The sequence below is a fragment of the Gobius niger genome (assembly GCF_951799975.1).
Source record: "Gobius niger genome assembly, chromosome: 4".
Classification (NCBI taxonomy): domain Eukaryota; kingdom Metazoa; phylum Chordata; class Actinopteri; order Gobiiformes; family Gobiidae; genus Gobius; species Gobius niger.
The window spans coordinates 34,903,591-34,920,943 of record NC_136855.1 but is presented as its reverse complement, the minus strand read 5'-3'; the positions used below and the strand labels follow the sequence as shown (position 1 = coordinate 34,920,943).

Below are 17,353 nucleotides of genomic sequence, written 5' to 3'. Positions count from 1 at the left end.
ACCTCTGTTCTTACTCCACTGTGTTGCCCTCGCAGCTGCCCTCTCGGCTGTTCTTTGGGGAGGTGGGCCCCTTCTTCAGCCTAATGCAGAGGGACGGGGACAAGACCGCCCTCCTCCATGACACCGACGGGTCCCTGAGCCAGTACCCCGGGGCCTACCTGGTCAAAGAGGACAACTGGCTCCTGCGCCATCCGGACTGCATCGACGTGCCCGAGTGGAGAGGGGCCATCTGCAGCGGAAACTATGCACAGGTGGGGCCCCTAAAAGACAGACTAGGCACAAAAGGCAACACTACAAACAAGTGGTTGGAGGAGCTGTAATGGCAGCGTTTGTGCATTCTCTCAGTTGTCCAGGAAAGTGTTCATTTTAGTGAAGCTTAAATCAAGGGAACAACAGCCTTTAGTTGGTGCTAATGGTTCCTGACACCTCTCGGTTCTTGTTCCCGCCCAAAAGAAAGACTTTTTAATTGAGTGAAACTGTTAACAACTTCAGCGGTGGGATGTTGTCAGTTGGCAGTCCTGTCTCCACCTCCTGGGGTAGTGTTAATTTCATAGACTAAAATATTTCATCATGATGTAATATTGTTGCTGACTGATTTTACTGAAATGTCACAGGTTGGAGTCTATTGTTCATGTTGAGGGTATAGTTGGATGTTGCGGCTGAATACGTTATTATTGTATAGTGAACCTTTTAGCCTAGGACAAAACAAATAAAATGCACAAGGATAGAATAGGCTAATGTAGCCCAACGGACGTGACTCCGGCTTCCACTCGGGACTCTGTCTTACACCCCAGGGGTGTATGCACCTCTTCCCCGCCGTCCACGGATCCCTCAGCTGCGTTTCCTCCGGCTCCTCTCACCAGGTGCCGCCGCGCTCAGGTCCCACGCCACACACGTCCAACTCTGGAGCCTTAGGTCAGCTTGCCAGGTTGTGTCGGTCCTCTTCTCCACTGCGTGCTGCGTATACAGTATCTACTCCACGACACGCCTTGCTCTGTTCCTTCCACGACCCGGCCCCTCCATCCTGCCCCATGACTGCCAAGACAGTCGTGACCCCCTGGGGGCCCAGTCTCGTTCACTCCGTGTTCGTTTGCCTTTATTTCCTTTTCATACCTGTGCCAAAGTCCAGGTGCAGTTGATTTGGTCCTGTGAATTAAGAGAGGGGGAGTAATGTGACCCATTACCCACGTCTAATAAGTTCATAGTCAAAACAAATACCAAAACACATGAAACAGGCAAACTCATAATATCAAACTTATGGAAAAAGAACTCCACATTGTGCCTTTACTGAAGTAAAGGTAGTTATTTCTGACAAAAATGTTACTAATATTTTTGTTGACTAATAAAAATGGAATAAAAGCAAGAAACCGGGGGAAAACAAAAGTCCTATGCCAGGACAAAGTCCTAATTGAAAAGTCTAAAAACACATGACCTTCAGTGACCGTTTGAAAGAGCCTCATCTCCTTTAAACTCACTGCCAAAAGAAAGTCCATGAAGCAGAGAATATGATTGAATATGTTTGAATTAATTTCTACAAAGAATTTTCTTCGGCTAAAAACTAAAACTAAAAAATACTTGTTTGAGTTGAGGAGGTTTAGTCTAGATTTAGTCAATCAGTTCAGTCAATTTAAGCTTCACTATGGCAGATTGGCAGCCACATTTTCATTAGTCAGCCCAGGACAGCTGTTGCATTAGTAGCTCATCACCACTGACTGTGTTGTGCTTAGAAAGGCCACTCTTACTGGCATATAATCTATGCCCGTAATGCTTTGCCTTTTATTCTTAGCCTTTGAATAATAATATCTGATTTACAAGTTGATGAAAATTTAATCTAACATTTCTCTTTTCTTATTGGACCCACCATCAGATCTATATCCAAATCCGTAACCCGGCCAGCCCGATGATGCAGATGGTGAGGGACGAGTACCCGGACAAACCCCTGACTCTAGAGGGCGCTGTGGCCAAGAAGAAACACTACCAGCAGTTCCAGCCCGTGGTGACTCTGTACAAGGGCTACACGGTGCACTGGGACCAGGCCGCCCCCGCCGAGGTGACCATCTGGATCATCAACTTCAACAAGTCAGTCCCACACAGCCACCCACTGAAATATTATTACTATTCTTTATGCTTTTTTACTTTTGGCCTTTGCATTCTTTTGTTTTCTTTAATATAAAAGATAATGGACGTGTCTAGAAAACACTCCTAGGATTAAAGATGTTTTTAAATGGTTATACATTATACCAAAGGAGGGCACGAATCTTCGACTGCTGCTGCTGTAACAAGAGAATCTGTGCAAAAATGAAAGATCAATATTTGCTGCTGACAAACAGGCTCATCTGTGCATGAAGTGTGATCCCTCAAGGGCAGGATCAGAACTTTGGTGACGTTGAACAACTTTGGTGACTCCGGACGGTCAAAGGAGATTCATGTTCTCCGTATGACGTATATTTGAGGCTGGGCTGGTGTTTTGAGTGTGTGCGAGGAAGAAGGAAAAGAAGCACCAAAGTAGGTATAGAGAACAGAAGAAAAGGATCCAAGGCTGACTCTGACTATCAAGTTGAAAGTCCTTCACTTAATACTGGTTACATACTGTAATATTGTTTATTTATTTATTTAGTTTATTTTCATAATGTAAGTTGTCAAATCACTGAAAGGGCAGGTTTAAGCAAAATCAACTTTCAGAGCTTTTTACGGTGTCACAATGTTGGTCTTCTTAAAAACAGCAGACCTGGAGCTGTGTTTAGAACCACTCACGCATCTTTGAGTGATCTTTGAATCCTCCCCAGTGGCTATTTGTAGCAGAGAAAGCTCCTCCTGAGGTCCTACGTATCCAGGAAATGCTCTCCTCACCTCTCTATCTCTTGCTAAGCCTAATCCTTTTATCATAAATAGAAACACAGCGAAGGAGAAGGGGGTTGGGAGGGTCTTACGGGGAAATTGGTTAAAAACAGGAGGTTTCAGCTGTTTTAGATCTAACTAACAAAGTGTAAGAAAGTGATTTGGTGTGCTTGAGATTATTACCTGCAAAAAGCATAACACCAACCCTTCAAAGATGCATATTTAAATATTGAAACATGAGTTGTATGAATTGTATGTATGTATGTATGTATTCCCCCTTATAAATGACTCGACAAAGACTTTACAAACACCTCCTCATGACATCAGCAGGTGGAAGAATGTTTTGTCCGCTCGGGAAGGAGACAAACACGCATGAGTGAAGCAAAACACAACTGCAGGAATGTTATCTTGTCAGTCGTACATCAATTTAGCTGAATGCCATGTAACACCCCTTACACATGTAGGCACCCTCAACAGCACCCAGGGACAGGGGCGTGTGGCAGACCTGTATGATAAATAACTGTCACTTCAGGTTGGGAAAGTTTGAAATATCATAAAAACGTCCGCCCCGAAACAGAGTTATAGTGAGGATGTTGAAAATTAAACATAAAAAAGTAATGCTAAGATTGACAAGACTTTATATAACTGGATTGAAAAACAGTGGGAGGGGTATTTACTTTCAGTGCCTGGTATATTCCACCTTGATCAGAGTTTTGACTTGTTTAGATCTAAGGCTGTTTGCTCTCATTCTTTGTTCCATGAAGACTGACCCGAGGCATTTGTTCTGGAAGTGGACTCTGTCGACCGCAGAAATGATTCATAACTCTATTAATATCAGACTAACAGGCCTGGCGCTCAGACAGCAGCTGTTCACAGACTCAGGCCATTACGAAACATCTTTATTAAAGTGTCTGAGAAAGAACTAAATATACATGCAATTAATTGTTGGTGTGGAGTTGAATATGACTGAACTGTTTCGGACAATGTGAGTTCATTGACATCTGTGCCATTTCTACAGGAGTGTACTGATGTAGTTAATACAATTGTAGAAAAACAGTGAAGCTGAGACTAATTTTATGTACTTTTGTTTTACATGCTCTGATACTATAAGCTTTTCTAGACTTTCAGATCGTTTGGCGCCCCACACAGTCAAACTCCTCTCATTGGTGGGTTGAATGCCTTCTGACCAAAATGAAGGCTGCTTGTGTCACTGTCTGTCAAAGCTTCTTGTGTGAGAGGTTAAACGTCCAGCTCTTAAACTACCCAGTACAGATAATTGCGTCAGAAAGCTTTGTTTGTTTGCACAATAGAGAACTGCTGTATGACTGAGACCCTTCATTGAATACTGTTTGTGTGAGTGTGACTGGATGTGTAAGGGCTCTTGTGAAACATGAGTAAAGTGGCGCCATCTAGTGTCCTCATAGAGCAAGCATCTCCATTCCTTTCTAGGTAGCCAAAGACTTTCTACATGTCTCCATTCCCTTGATGTGTCACATTTTAGATGCATTTTTCTTTTTGTTCAGAACACGCTGAACAGAATCTGCAAACATTTGGGTCAATATAGTAAAGTACAAGAAGAAAACTCATGTGTTCTCCTGAGCTCCACCTAAGACACGTTTTACATGGGTGTCTGTGAAGAATACGTAGTTCATGTTTGTTGTGTAAATGTAGCTCCTTTAAAAAAGAAAAAAAGGTTGGAGACCCCTGTTATAGAGCTATAAGGGAGAGCTGCTCCCTTAATGCTGGGTTTCAGACGATATCACAGAATTCCTGTTAGAGGGGGGTCGATATATCGGGCTGATATTTGGGGATTTTACAATATCGGCCGAGCTAGGGCAGATAAAAGCCGATGGGACCGAAAGTGGTAGAGACTTCCTGTTTTTTGCATTGGAAATAACAAAGTCTTCTCTGGCCACAACTCGGGAGCGGAGAAACATCGCGACGAAAATTGGTTAGCTACAAGTTTGTTGAATACAAGTTTTACTAAACCTCAGTGAACATGTCACTTTGAAGCACCAAATCTGGAGAATTCAATAGCTGAGTTAGTTTTAACCTAAGCAATTTTATTTTATTGTGCAGCGATTATTTTTGATCGTCGTGCTATCAAAAAATGGTAGCGACAATATGCTAAACCTAGCGGCAGCATGCTAATGCAACTAATCAAAGCTGGGACAGAAACTATGAATGGATCACCTAAAGTAATAAAGTAAAACCGGCCACTGCTGGAGTGACCGAGTATTATGATTTTACAGGATTATTGACCAAACATTTGGAAAAATCTGCCAAAAATATCAGCAAAGCATATCAGCATTAGCCAATAAAAATCCCCCAAAATCAGGATCGGCCTTAGAAGAATCCATAACGCCACCAATTGCATGGGGGCGACACTGGCTCAGATGGTGGAGCGTTTTAAAACTCAACGGATGGCAGTTGAAATCCCAGCTCCCACAGGTGTGGATTGTCACTGTGTCCTTTGGCAAGACATTTCACCCTCCTCGTCTGTGCATGAATGTGGTGCGTGAGTGAGGGCTTGGTAGGAGGTAGTTAAATTCTCTAAATCTGCAATGTGACAAAGTTCTCCTGCTTCAATCTTTCCTGTCGTCCATCTCCAATGACGTCGCATGAACTCCACATACCCATGATCTGCCACTTGACATTTTCCTCGGACTTGATCTAGGCCTGGTCAAAGGTTTGTATAATTTATGACGTAGTTCTCGGAAGGTGAAATGGCGTGAAAAGTCGGCAAACCACTGTCTTTTTCCTATTGTTAACAACTCTATATACATTAGTCGTATTTTTCCGTGTGTGTTTGCCAGGGATGACTGGATCAACGTGGGCCTGTGCTACCCCCGTGGCACCACCTTCACCATCGTCTCAGACCTCCACGACCGTGCCACCAAAGTCACCCGCAAGACGGCCACCTACACCCCCACCAACAACCGGGACAAGCTGCAGCACCCGCATCCGAGCAGGGGATACTACTACTGGGAGCAGCAGAGCGGGTCAGGGCCTACTCCAATACTTAAAAGTCTCCCAGCACCCAATAAAGATGACAACTAACCATAGTGTTTTTGTTTGGTCTCACAGGCTTCTCTTCTTGAGGGTCCAGGCCCATTACCAGAGGGAGGGCTTCTCCTTCTGCTCGCTCAAAGGCTGCGAACGCGTCAAGATCACCGCAGTCGTCCCCAAACACAGCCCCCCCAGCAACTGCATGTCCCAGGCCTACCCACAGCACGCAGAGCTCCCCCTGGTGGAGGTGCCCATGCCCCGCAAACTGCCCGACAACGACGTGGTACGGCAACGCGCACGCAGACTACTGTTAATCTGTTAGTGGTGAATATTTGTAGAAGAGGTAGCGTTCGGAAGTTCAAGTATGAGTCTAAGTAGTTGCATTAGTGTCAAGAAACGTATTATCATTAATTGCAGTAGTTGTAGTAGTAGTATAGCAAACATATTAGGTAAAAAATGATTCCCTTCCAGCGGTGGGAAACTAACAACCAGGACGCTAACATTAGCTTCATGCTACATACGCTAACGTTAGCGACAAGTGCCGTTTTCCGCGTCTACTGAACAATCTGCTGTGAAAAAACATCCATATGGACCCTATGTCCCCTCTGTGTCTGCAGCTCTCCCCTGATCACTTCCTGGAGGTCCGCCTGGAGTCCTACAACACCCGCTTCTTCCACATCAAGGACGACTTCGCCTTCACCGAGGTCAGCTCTTTTTCACAGACAGTACTTACAAATGCTGAAAATCTAACGGACATGAGTGAAATTCTGCTAAATTTACAGGAGTATGGTTCACATTCTTACTTAAAGGGGGGGTATTATGCAAAATCGACTTTTTCAAGCTTTACATCATGTTATGATGTCATTCCCTCATTAAAACCATGCCTGAAGTGTTGCCTGGGCACATTCACGTATTTTCGAGTAATCTGTAAAAACTCTGATGGCGGCCATTTTAGGGATAAAACGCCTGATTCCTTCAGGAAACGCCCTCGACCTCCAGGATACGCCTCCGACCTTTCGTCACCAGCCGAGTAACCAACCACTGCTCCTCAGCAGAACCCCCTCCCCGCAGTGTGTAGCCCTAAGATGTAAACAGAGTCATCATGGAGGATTAGCTTCATGTGTTGTGAACCGGAGCCACAGCAGACTTTTACAAAGACACACATCAGTGTTTCTGTTACCTAAACACCCAGGATTAAAACCGGACAAGAACACTTATTTCAGTGTCTGGTTCTGCGCTGGGCCTTGATGATGCACAGAGCCTCCGGAGAAAGCTAATGCTAAGCTAAACCTCGAGTCATCACGTGAAAACGAGAAATATGCACACATAAAGTAAATAAAACCACCACACACATAAAGAACCGTTTAACAATGATCACACACGGAGCCTGGCTTGTTGATTTGGAAGTTTATTGCTCATATTTCATCTACAATGGGTCATAGCCGAGTGGTTTTCTCCCGGAGCTAACAAGCTAGCCGCGACAAGCTAACGGGAAAATTCACTGAATACAAGCAGCATATTATGCATTGAAAACGTCACTAAAACAGGCAACTGCTTGAAGCAGCCTTTATGATGATCACACACTGAGCCAGGCTTGTTGATGTCGTAGTTTATTGCTCACATTTCATCTTCAGTGAGTCGTAGCCGAGTGGTTTTCTCCCGGAGCTAACAAGCTAGCCGCGATAAGCTAACGGGAAAATTCACTGAATACAAGCAGCATATTATGCATTGAAAACGTCACTAAAACAGGCAACTGCTTGAAGCAGCCTTTATGATGATCACACACGGAGCCTGGCTTGTTGATTTTGTAGTTTATTGCTCACATTTCATCTACAGTGAGTCATAGCCGAGTGTTTTTCTCCCGGAGCTAAGGCACTATTAGCCGCGACAAGCTAACAACCTTCACCTTCACAACATTCATTGAAAACAGGCAGCATATTATGCACAAATAACGTCAATAAAGCAGGCAACTACACGAAGCAGCCTTTACGATGATCACACAATGAGCCTGGCTTTACACATTTGTGGTTTATTGCAGACTTTTCATCAACAATGAGCTGTAGTCGATTTTAACAAGCTAACGGGGTAACCTCGAAAAACCATTGTCCACCTGCACAGATAATGTCCGTCTTTTGAATCGTATGGGCTCCTGCAGATCCTGGTGTAGTCCATGGGGGTATAGTTAGAGATCCATAGGGCATGGCAGATGCAAAGAGATAGCCTCCAAACCGCAGTTATTTTTCAGGCAAGAGCCCCTTCCAAGCGTCCGGTGTGGAAGGTTCGTCTCCAAATAATATCCTGTGTGGCCATTGTTCACAAAGTGATAAACAGTAGCTCCTTTCCAACAATAAAAAATAAAATGCACCGATCGTAGTTTCAATACAGTTGAGACAACGAGCGCAGTGTTGTTGTGATGCCACAGACAGCGTGTGGAGGGGGCGTGTCTGAAAGGGTCAGAGGTTCTTAAAGAGACAGGGGCCTATTTCAAGTCATTTGCTACCGCCATTTTGAAAGAGCAATTTTATACAAGGCAGTTATTCTAATTTACTGCATTGACAGACCAACAGAAGGTTTCGTCATCATTGTAGTGTGCTATAGACTGGTGCTATGTGGCTGAAAAAAGCATAATACCCCCTCTTTAAAGGAATAGGCCACCATTTTTACATACTGAGATATGTTCTTACCTAACCTTAGAGAAATTAATATATCCCCGTCTGGTCTTTGTCCGTGCGCTCTGTCACGCAAACGGAGCACATACGCAGCCTCTCCCACATGTCATATAGCTCCAAAAAAGCTCACGATAGAAGCTACCAAGCTCTTCTACGTGTTCCCTATTTAAATAAAGTTACGTGAAGTGTTTTCATGCGAAGTATATTTACACAGAAATGTAGCATGTCGATTTTATAAGCAGATAAAAAGGGGTACTATAAAAAGAGGCGTAATGATACGAGGAGCAAAACGTCAGCACAGTAACTCCTAAAGACTTCCCCCGCTCACTTCCGTCAATAGAAGCTGTGTGACTTGTACAGAGCCTTTTACAACAAGCAGAAAATATATTTTCGGAAAGTGCTTGCGCATTCCTACCTCATGGTAGAGGTCCTGAGTCCTGTGTCGTCCGGGGTGAGTTGGAAATCTGTGAAACATTACTACACTATATACTTTCTGCTTGTTACCTCAGCCCAGTACTATGCATATAAAAGGCATTGTTCACAAGTTATCGACGCTTCTTCAACTGTTCTCTGCTAGCTCTCTACAAGTCACGCAGCTTCTATTGACGGAAGTGAGCGGGGGAAGTCTTTAGGAGTTACTGCGCGGACGCTGTGCTCCTCATATCATTACGCCTCACAATATAGTACCCCTTTTTATCTCCTTATAAAATCGACATGTTACATTTCTGTGTAAAAATACTTCGCATGAAAACACTTCACGTAACTTTATTTAAATAGGGAACACGTGAGCTTTTTTGGAGCTATATGACATGTGGGAGAGGCTGCGTATGTGCTCCGTTTGCATGACAGAGCGCACGGGCAAAGACCAGACGGGTATATATTAATTCGTCTAAGGTTAGGTAAGAACATATCTCAGTATGTAAAAACGGTGGCCTATTCCTTTAAGTAAGAATGTGAACCGTACTCCTGTAAATTTAGCAGAATTTCACTAATGTGGAATGTTTATGAGATGGTCCTCCAACCAGATTTAAACCACAATGTGCAAAGTTGCTCCTAGAAGATTCATATACAAACCATCCACATTGTTTCATGTTTTTATTGGTATAGTCCACTGAAAACGTTGGTAAAATAGCAGCATATAGCCTTAAAAGTTATACGGTGTGGCTAACTTACCAGAAACTCTAAAACAATATAATACATTAAAAAATCCATGAAATTGACCTGACTGTATACTTTATCATTGTGTGTGCTGCGCTGCTCAGGTCAACGGGAAGAAGTGGTACCAGGCGGATGACGGTGTGCAGGTGACCGTGGTGGACGGCCATGATGGGAAGGTCTTGGAGAGCAGAGGGTTTAAGGCCAGCGTCCTCCAGGGCATCCCCGCTCAGATCCACAGCTACATCCACCAGCTCCCAGACAAGTGAGGACATAGATTCTACCAAAACAACAGTTGACATGTCAAGTTCAGATGAATTCATGTTATTGCTGCTGTTTTTACCTGATTTCTTTCTTGGCCTAAATTAAGCTTTGCAGTGAAGATTACAGTTTTCATTTCAGTTCATAGACTTGCTGGATTTGGCCTTCACTTGTACTTATAATTTGCTGAAAGGCATAAATGTTAACATGAATATGGGGTAGGCACATATAAGCTTTCTTGCTTCGGCCTTCTCCTTTTGAGTTTTCATGAAATAAAAAATGTACTGTAAATTGCTCAAATAAACTAATACAATACAGTACAATACAATACAATTTACACATAACCTTCCGTGGCTGATGAACTGTTACTCCTGCCCTCAGCTCCATTGTCCTGATGACCGCCAAGGGCCGCTCAGTGACCAAAGGCATCTGGACCAAGGTTCTGCACACCCTCGGGGCCAAGGCTTCCATCAACCTGCGAGGTACCTGCTTCCAGTCTCTGTAGTACATGTAGACAGCCAGCAGGTGGTGGTACTGTCACATTAGAAGAATTCACTCCCATGATGACTCAAAGATTGTGTTTTGCTCAATACAGTATATAAAAGACATATTACATGACTGACTCATTTTCTTTGATGGAAAACTAACCAAACGTTAGCTATCTGAATGACCGTGTATGACTATGTGACTTAGTAATGAAAAAGAAGAAAGCCCCGCGTTATTGATTTTAGAGGTTGTATCCTGGTACAAAGCTCTCGCAGATGGTTACAGATACAGATGTACACAGGTGTATGTGGTTGTGTATTCTAACTTTTGTGTATTTCTGCTGCAGAAAAGTTCACCTTCGTCGGGTTCAAGGGCTCGTTTGTGCCACATTGGGTTCACCTAGAGACAGATTCTGAGCGAGCCAAGCTCCACCAAGTCCTGCCTGTGCCGGTGTTCCACATGAAGAGGTTGTGAGCTCCAGGCCAGGGCCTTCTGAGGGCCCATACAGGCCAAAAGAACCTAACAGGTGTACAAATACATGTACAAGTTGATGTAGAAGCAGCATAGCACTTGAGCGCTGTGCTGACAGACTGGCGCTGCTCTAAAAGAGCCTAATATCTGGTGTACATAAGTTCTGTAGATAGACACATAGACGCACAGCACTTTGAAGACTGTCTGTGAGAACAGTGGGACTGCGATCAGGTCAGCATGTGTACTTCAGATAGACACTTTATTTAGCTCATACACTCTTGGGTCTGGCCTGCTATCATATGCAGACCTATATGTCTTATATATGGATACATGTTTAAAATGCAGCACTTGTTCTGTTGAAGCGTGACATGAGTGATGCATTCACTCTTAAACAGACCCTCACCATCCACTGTGAGGTGGATGGAGCTGTTGTGACCTTTAGTGGAGAAGCAAGGAGTCAATCAACAAGATCCAGGTTTGATGACAGAAAGAAACACTGTTCGAAGAGTCTCTGCTGAGTCTTTAATGTTGGCCTTCATCCTTAGATCTAAGCACAATAACACAAGAAACAAAAGAATCCCCGAATGAGGACCATTGGGCCGAGAGTTAAAACTCATGTACAGAACTCCTTTCAAGGCAAACTTTCTCATGTCGATATTGATTACTGTGTTGGGTGTTTCCTGTTGTGCTCATACAGAGGATACATGTGCATGTACCACAGGTGTCCCAGCTCCGGGACAGGAGCTGCGACACCTGGACTCTGTCAGTGTTTGTCAAAGATGTCAGTCACAGAAAACCCATGTAGAATTAATGAACATCACAGTAGAGATTTTGAATGTGTAAAATATTTTTTTTATATTAAAAAAACAACAACAAAACAAATTAAATCATTCCAGTCCAGCAAGCGTGTCCTCCTGGTCAGAGCCGAAATAGCTGGTCTTTTTTCGGAGGCAAAGCGTTACATTTGAGGGGAGCACAACTTTATTTTGTACTTATTTATTGTAAAACCAAGTGGATGTTTTTTTTTGTGTAAATATGTGGTACATGTGCTACTTTTCTGTTGGTTGCTGTTATACAGTAAAGGTGATTGGCATTGTAAAGTCATTGTTTATAATTGTAAGAAAATAAAGATCATTATTTCTTCATCGTTTCCTGATATTTAACTAATACCATACAGACCATATACAACTGTGATGAATGCCATACGAAGATAGTCTGGTGAGTCTTTCCATTATACAATATTGCTTTATTCATATAGTATTACAAATTCTCTCAAAGGCAAACAACAGCTTTTCATGTCTTTAATATATAATCCACACAGGCAAAGGAATATGCTCACATATTATCTATACTTATAATATAAATGGCACTGCTGCTCGGTACAAACATTCTTCTGATACAGTGAGACGGGGTCAGCCCACATCTGACCGTCTAGAACGCCTTTACGGCACATACAGTACAGGTCAAACATTTTATCTGTTAGAAGCCGCCCAATATGACGCCTGTTGAAATAATATTGTGAAGTATACACGGTGGGGCATAGGAACTCTTTTTTGAGTTCTTATTTTTGGCCTGTGGAGACTTAATTTCACACCGTTTTGAAAAGAAACATTGGCCTCCATTGATTCAGACAATTTGGAAGGTTTTGGTTCACTCTTTCAAGCATGTAAACCAGTATATTGACCATTTGGGTTCAGATGCTATTCTGTAACCCCACAATGAGGCGAGCGCGCAGGCCAGTTTAGGCCCCCTCTCCGGGAGATAAACTTCTCTCAACAAATCCATTGAAATCATTTGCAAAGGCTGAATATGGAGTTCATCGTGAAGAATTCAACAAAGAGAACGTTCCAACATGCCATGCCATAGCAGTGCTTGTTGGTCCTTTCTATGTTTTGGACACATTCCCTGTTTCCCTGTTGGCATCCACCCACAATAAAATCAATTTGCAATCCGGAGCACAAAGATGGCGACGAAAGGAGAGTTGCAGCGCGAGGACAAGAGTGGCCGTCAGAAAAATACGTCTCTACGGAAAACGCGCTGCTCTCTCAGCCATTGCATATCGGTGACTGAAATGGATATGGAATAAAAGTTCCCATCCAGCTCCTTCGATTCTGTGACCATCACCACCCCCTTTTCACAAAAGGAAGTTCCCATGCCCCACTCTGTATAACAGGGCAGTGTCCAGAACCTTTCACGAGGATTCCAGTTTCCATGTTTTTTTCTCATAATTCCTTAGTTTGATGGAATAATGGCTCTGGTGAATATCATTCATAGTTTTCAGGAAGAAAAGTTGGGGGAAAATGTTTAAAGTGAACATTAGTGACAAAGGAAGACAGACAGGTCTCATGTCTCATTGGTGAAGATAGAGCAGATATATATTTTGATGTAAGGACCACATTTGGTTGTTGAACTTGCCTGGGGGGGCGGAGCGGTCGCATTTAAACAAACATTTACGATTCTCAAATGCACTGCCATTGCTTCAATACACACACAAAAAATACAAAAAAAACAGTTGTTATGTATTGAAAAAATATGTCTTGTTCACTTTTATTAGCCAGCGTTAGTGTTTGAGACTTGGAAGGCTCTCGGACCAGGGTTTGCGCACCTTTAAGAAAGGGGGTATGCGCTTACATTAGGGCTGCACGATATTGAAGTAACTTGCGATCAAGGCCGGATTTCTGCAGGGGCTTACAGGGGCTAAGCCCAGGGGCCCAGCAGACTGAAGGGCCACTGGGCAAAAGGAGAAAAGGACAGGTTTCCCTCTCTCTTTGCAGACTCCCTCACATGTAAGGCTTAATCAGATGACTTTGTACCCGAGACTAAACCAGGTCTAACCAGGACTAATCCAAGAGTAAACCAAGACTGAACCAGGACTAAAACACATCTAAAGATCTGTTAAAAATGCATGAACATGCACTAAATTGCACCATTAAATTAAAAAAAGAATCTCTGTGGGACGACCCCCCTTGTAAATGTGTCCCCCCCACCAGTCTGGCAGAAGCAAAGGTTCCTCCACAAGGGCCACAGAGCTCAAATTGGGATCATTATGTTAAACTTTTTTTTCATAAATTTTTCAACTTTTCTTTAAGAAGTTACTCCTGCAAGTTCAAATAAAAACAATAAATAAAATAAAATAAACATTAATTTTTCCTTTCATTGTAGAGTGAGAGAAATCAGACAGACTAGATGTGGGGCCCTGAAAAGTTTTTAGCCCCAGGGCCCATTTTACTTTCGGCCCTGCTTCCGATATGCGATAACGATATTACAGCAATATTTCACTGAAGCATTTCAACACAATATGGTTCATTCTAGTTAAACACAAATTGTAAGTAACTAGTTATTCATCAAATTGTGTCAAAATTAGACTTAAAAAACACTACATCAAGAAAAATGTGTCGATCTTGGTCACATGAAGACTTTAGAGATGTTGCGATATACTGAAACTACTTGCGATACGGCTATTGCATCACCTAATATCGTAATTTTTGTGATATATTGTGCAGCCCTAACTTACATACATAAGTAGAACTTTCATTGTTTTGAGCTTAAAAAAATAAGAACCTCTGTGATATGGTTGAAATTCTGTCTTTTCAGATGCCACTTCCTGTGCCCACAAATCATTAATAAGTGAAATGCCACAATTTTGTGGCAAAATCATAATGTTCTTGGTTTGATGTGTCATACGCACTTAAAGTTCCAGCAGTCTGGTTTACTTGCATGCATTAGTCTGTGCTCTTTATGTCAAAAACCCCATAATTAATAGGTTGGGTTCATGTTTTCGAATGTGATGATGTCATGATGTCAATAGGAAGGCAGGAGCCAATACAAACTCTATGGGACAAAGGCAGTTTTTGAAAGAAATCTTCAAGAATATAACTGACAAATGCTGTTCCTCATCAGTATTTGGAAATGATTGAATAAAAAAAAAATTCAATCATGTCACTCTGTGACAGAGTGGCATTTATAAAAGAAAACCATAAGAAGTTCCGTTTTCTGTTTGCCAGAAGCCTCCATGTGGCTTCTGGCAAACAGCAAACGGAACTTCTTATGGTTTTCTTTCAAAAATGGCTTGTTCTAGCCACTCTGCCATAAAGGCCAGATTTGTGCAGTGTACGACTAATAGTTGTTCTGTGTACAGTTTCCCCCACCTGAGCTGTAGCTCTCTGCAGTTCATCCAGGGTCACCATAGGCTTCTTGGTGACAGCTCTGGTCAGTGCTGTCCTCAGTTTTTTATTTATAAAAACAATTCTAAATCATGTATTAATTTAATTTTAAACTGTTAAGCATGTTGTGACGTCACATGAACGCAACCTATTAGAGCTTTGCAATATATAAAAAATAAAATTGTGTTACTATTTACTGACACCCAAAATGCTGTCACACGCCCTCCTCTGAAATAAAAAAAAAGATTAATAAATACATAAATAAAAAATAAATAAAGGTGTCATCTCAGGCTACATTCAGTCCAAAAGAGCCCATCTACTGTACATTCATGTCTGTTACATTCAGATCGGTTGAACCCTCTCAGAACCAGTCGGGTGTAATCCGATCTGTTATGAGGAGGTTTGTAGCGACGCTAAGGGCTCTGTGTGCAGCACTTGGCCTTCCACTTTCAGGGAAGGATACTTTCACTGTGCTGCTGGTTTTGCAAACAACGGAGCGGCGTACGATAGCGGCAAGTGGGAGTGTCTTAAGGCTTTAAATTGGAGCTTGACCTACTGTATATCTATAATACATACCATTTGGTCTGGAGTTTGTAATACTGTACTGTACTATAATTGGCAAAAAAAAAAAAAAAACTTCATTCACCGAGATGGACTGGATCATGGTTCAGATATGAAAAAGATATCGTTACGGTTTACGGTTCTCCCCAAAAAAATCTAGTACATTCAGCTATGAGATTAAAAAGGACTTCAAATACATTGCACCAAAGTTGTACTATTGAAATACGCTGGCTACTAGGGCTGCTGACCACTACCGCCAGGGCCGCTTCTAGCTAAATGGGGACCAAGCACCTGTACAGGGGCCCAGAAGCCACTAGGGGGCAGGGCTGGGGTGAAAGCTACCAGTTTATCAATACATTTGAATGGTTGCAATTAGCAATTTTCATCTAAAAAGAAATACTTTTTCTTTTTTAATGCCAGCTTGCTGTAAAGACCAGCGGTTCTCAACTGGTATGGCGCCCTGGGATGACAAGCCGCGACCCAAAGGCGACTTAGACTTGTATAATGTCATGTAAAGTAGTGTCTTTTCCTCAAAAAATGTTAAATGAGCACTGAAGGTTTTCAAACTTTCCTCAAGATAAAATGTAATGACTGATTTTAACCATTTCAGACATCAGGAATCTGCTTTTGTGTGTGTTTTGTTTGACCCAATTCACAAATGCCACACAGTCTCCAATGAAATAAATTATATTAAGATCATTGTTTTCATCTATTCCTTTGAGACCCCTGGCTCAGTGCCTTGTCCAGACCCCCGCTTTGAGAACCCGAAATAGACCTATAAACTGAAATCCTTGTACTCTACGATTCTTGTGTGACTTTAGACCAGTGTTTTCCAACCACTGTGCCGTGAGCTGTTGTCTGGTGTGCCTAGTGGGTCTGAAGTAATATTTTTTTTAAACAAATAATTATCCGCAAATACTGTGCCGCTTTCGAGTGTCTGTGCTGTCTAGTGATCGACAGAGTCACCATGTAATACTCTTCCATGTCAGGAAGTGGATGCATGAATGCGAGCGGTGGAGGCTACAGTGGCGTTGTGGCGAGACTATATGGTGTTCCTATTCAAGACACATTTTCTGCTGTTGCTGGGCCTCATGATTCTTTCAACGAAAAAAATGTGCCTTGGCTCAAAAAAGGTTGGAAAACACTGGTTTAGACGTTTGCAGTACTGAATAGTAATAATCCCGGATGTGTTTAAAATGTGCACATAATCTGAATCCTGATTTGTTTTCCCCCCTATATTTGTATCACCCATTTATCTACAACCGTCACACTGTTGTTGTTGACTGTTTCTTATTCTTAAATCTGCCAGTTTAAGGTTAGGTTTAGCAATTAGGCATATCCAAATCTCAAAGCGTATTAACAGTGAGATACCTCATTTGAAAGCCAAGACCTTCTAGTTTCTAAAAAATGTGTGAGATCTGTGTGAGTGAAACACATTTTACGTCACATTTGCCGTTCTTAACCCTAATACCTAATCCCTAAACCCTAACCCTCACTCCCTGATCAGGGGAGACGGCAAGTAACAAGTTCATTGACCACTTTTTTTGTTTTTTAGACTGTCTTGAGTGCACTTTTATGTTAGAGTTTCCTTTGTTTAGGCATGATTGATATGTTGGACTTTCTTAATCACGATAATCATTCAATATTTTTTGCAAACCATTCGAAATGGGATGAAAATGTGCAAAGAAATGCTTCATCAAAGTGCAATCAGCTGTTTTTGCAACTTTTATCAGAGCTTGT

General features: G+C 42.4%; 1 protein-coding gene across 1 annotated transcript in view; it reads left to right on the top strand.

Moving 5' to 3' along the window:
- The window catches only part of cemip (cell migration inducing hyaluronidase 1), a 91,188-nt gene extending 79,191 nt beyond the window's left edge, over positions 1–11,997 (top strand). Inside the window, exons 22-29 of the mRNA XM_079554665.1 lie at positions 36–251; positions 1,868–2,079; positions 5,655–5,840; positions 5,926–6,130; positions 6,465–6,551; positions 9,779–9,936; positions 10,314–10,414; positions 10,765–11,997. Of these exons, the coding sequence (XP_079410791.1) occupies positions 36–251; positions 1,868–2,079; positions 5,655–5,840; positions 5,926–6,130; positions 6,465–6,551; positions 9,779–9,936; positions 10,314–10,414; positions 10,765–10,892 (1,293 nt within the window). The 3' untranslated portion in view covers positions 10,893–11,997. The remainder of the gene's footprint in view (positions 1–35; positions 252–1,867; positions 2,080–5,654; positions 5,841–5,925; positions 6,131–6,464; positions 6,552–9,778; positions 9,937–10,313; positions 10,415–10,764) is intronic.
- The last annotated feature ends 5,356 nt before the right edge of the window (positions 11,998–17,353 follow it).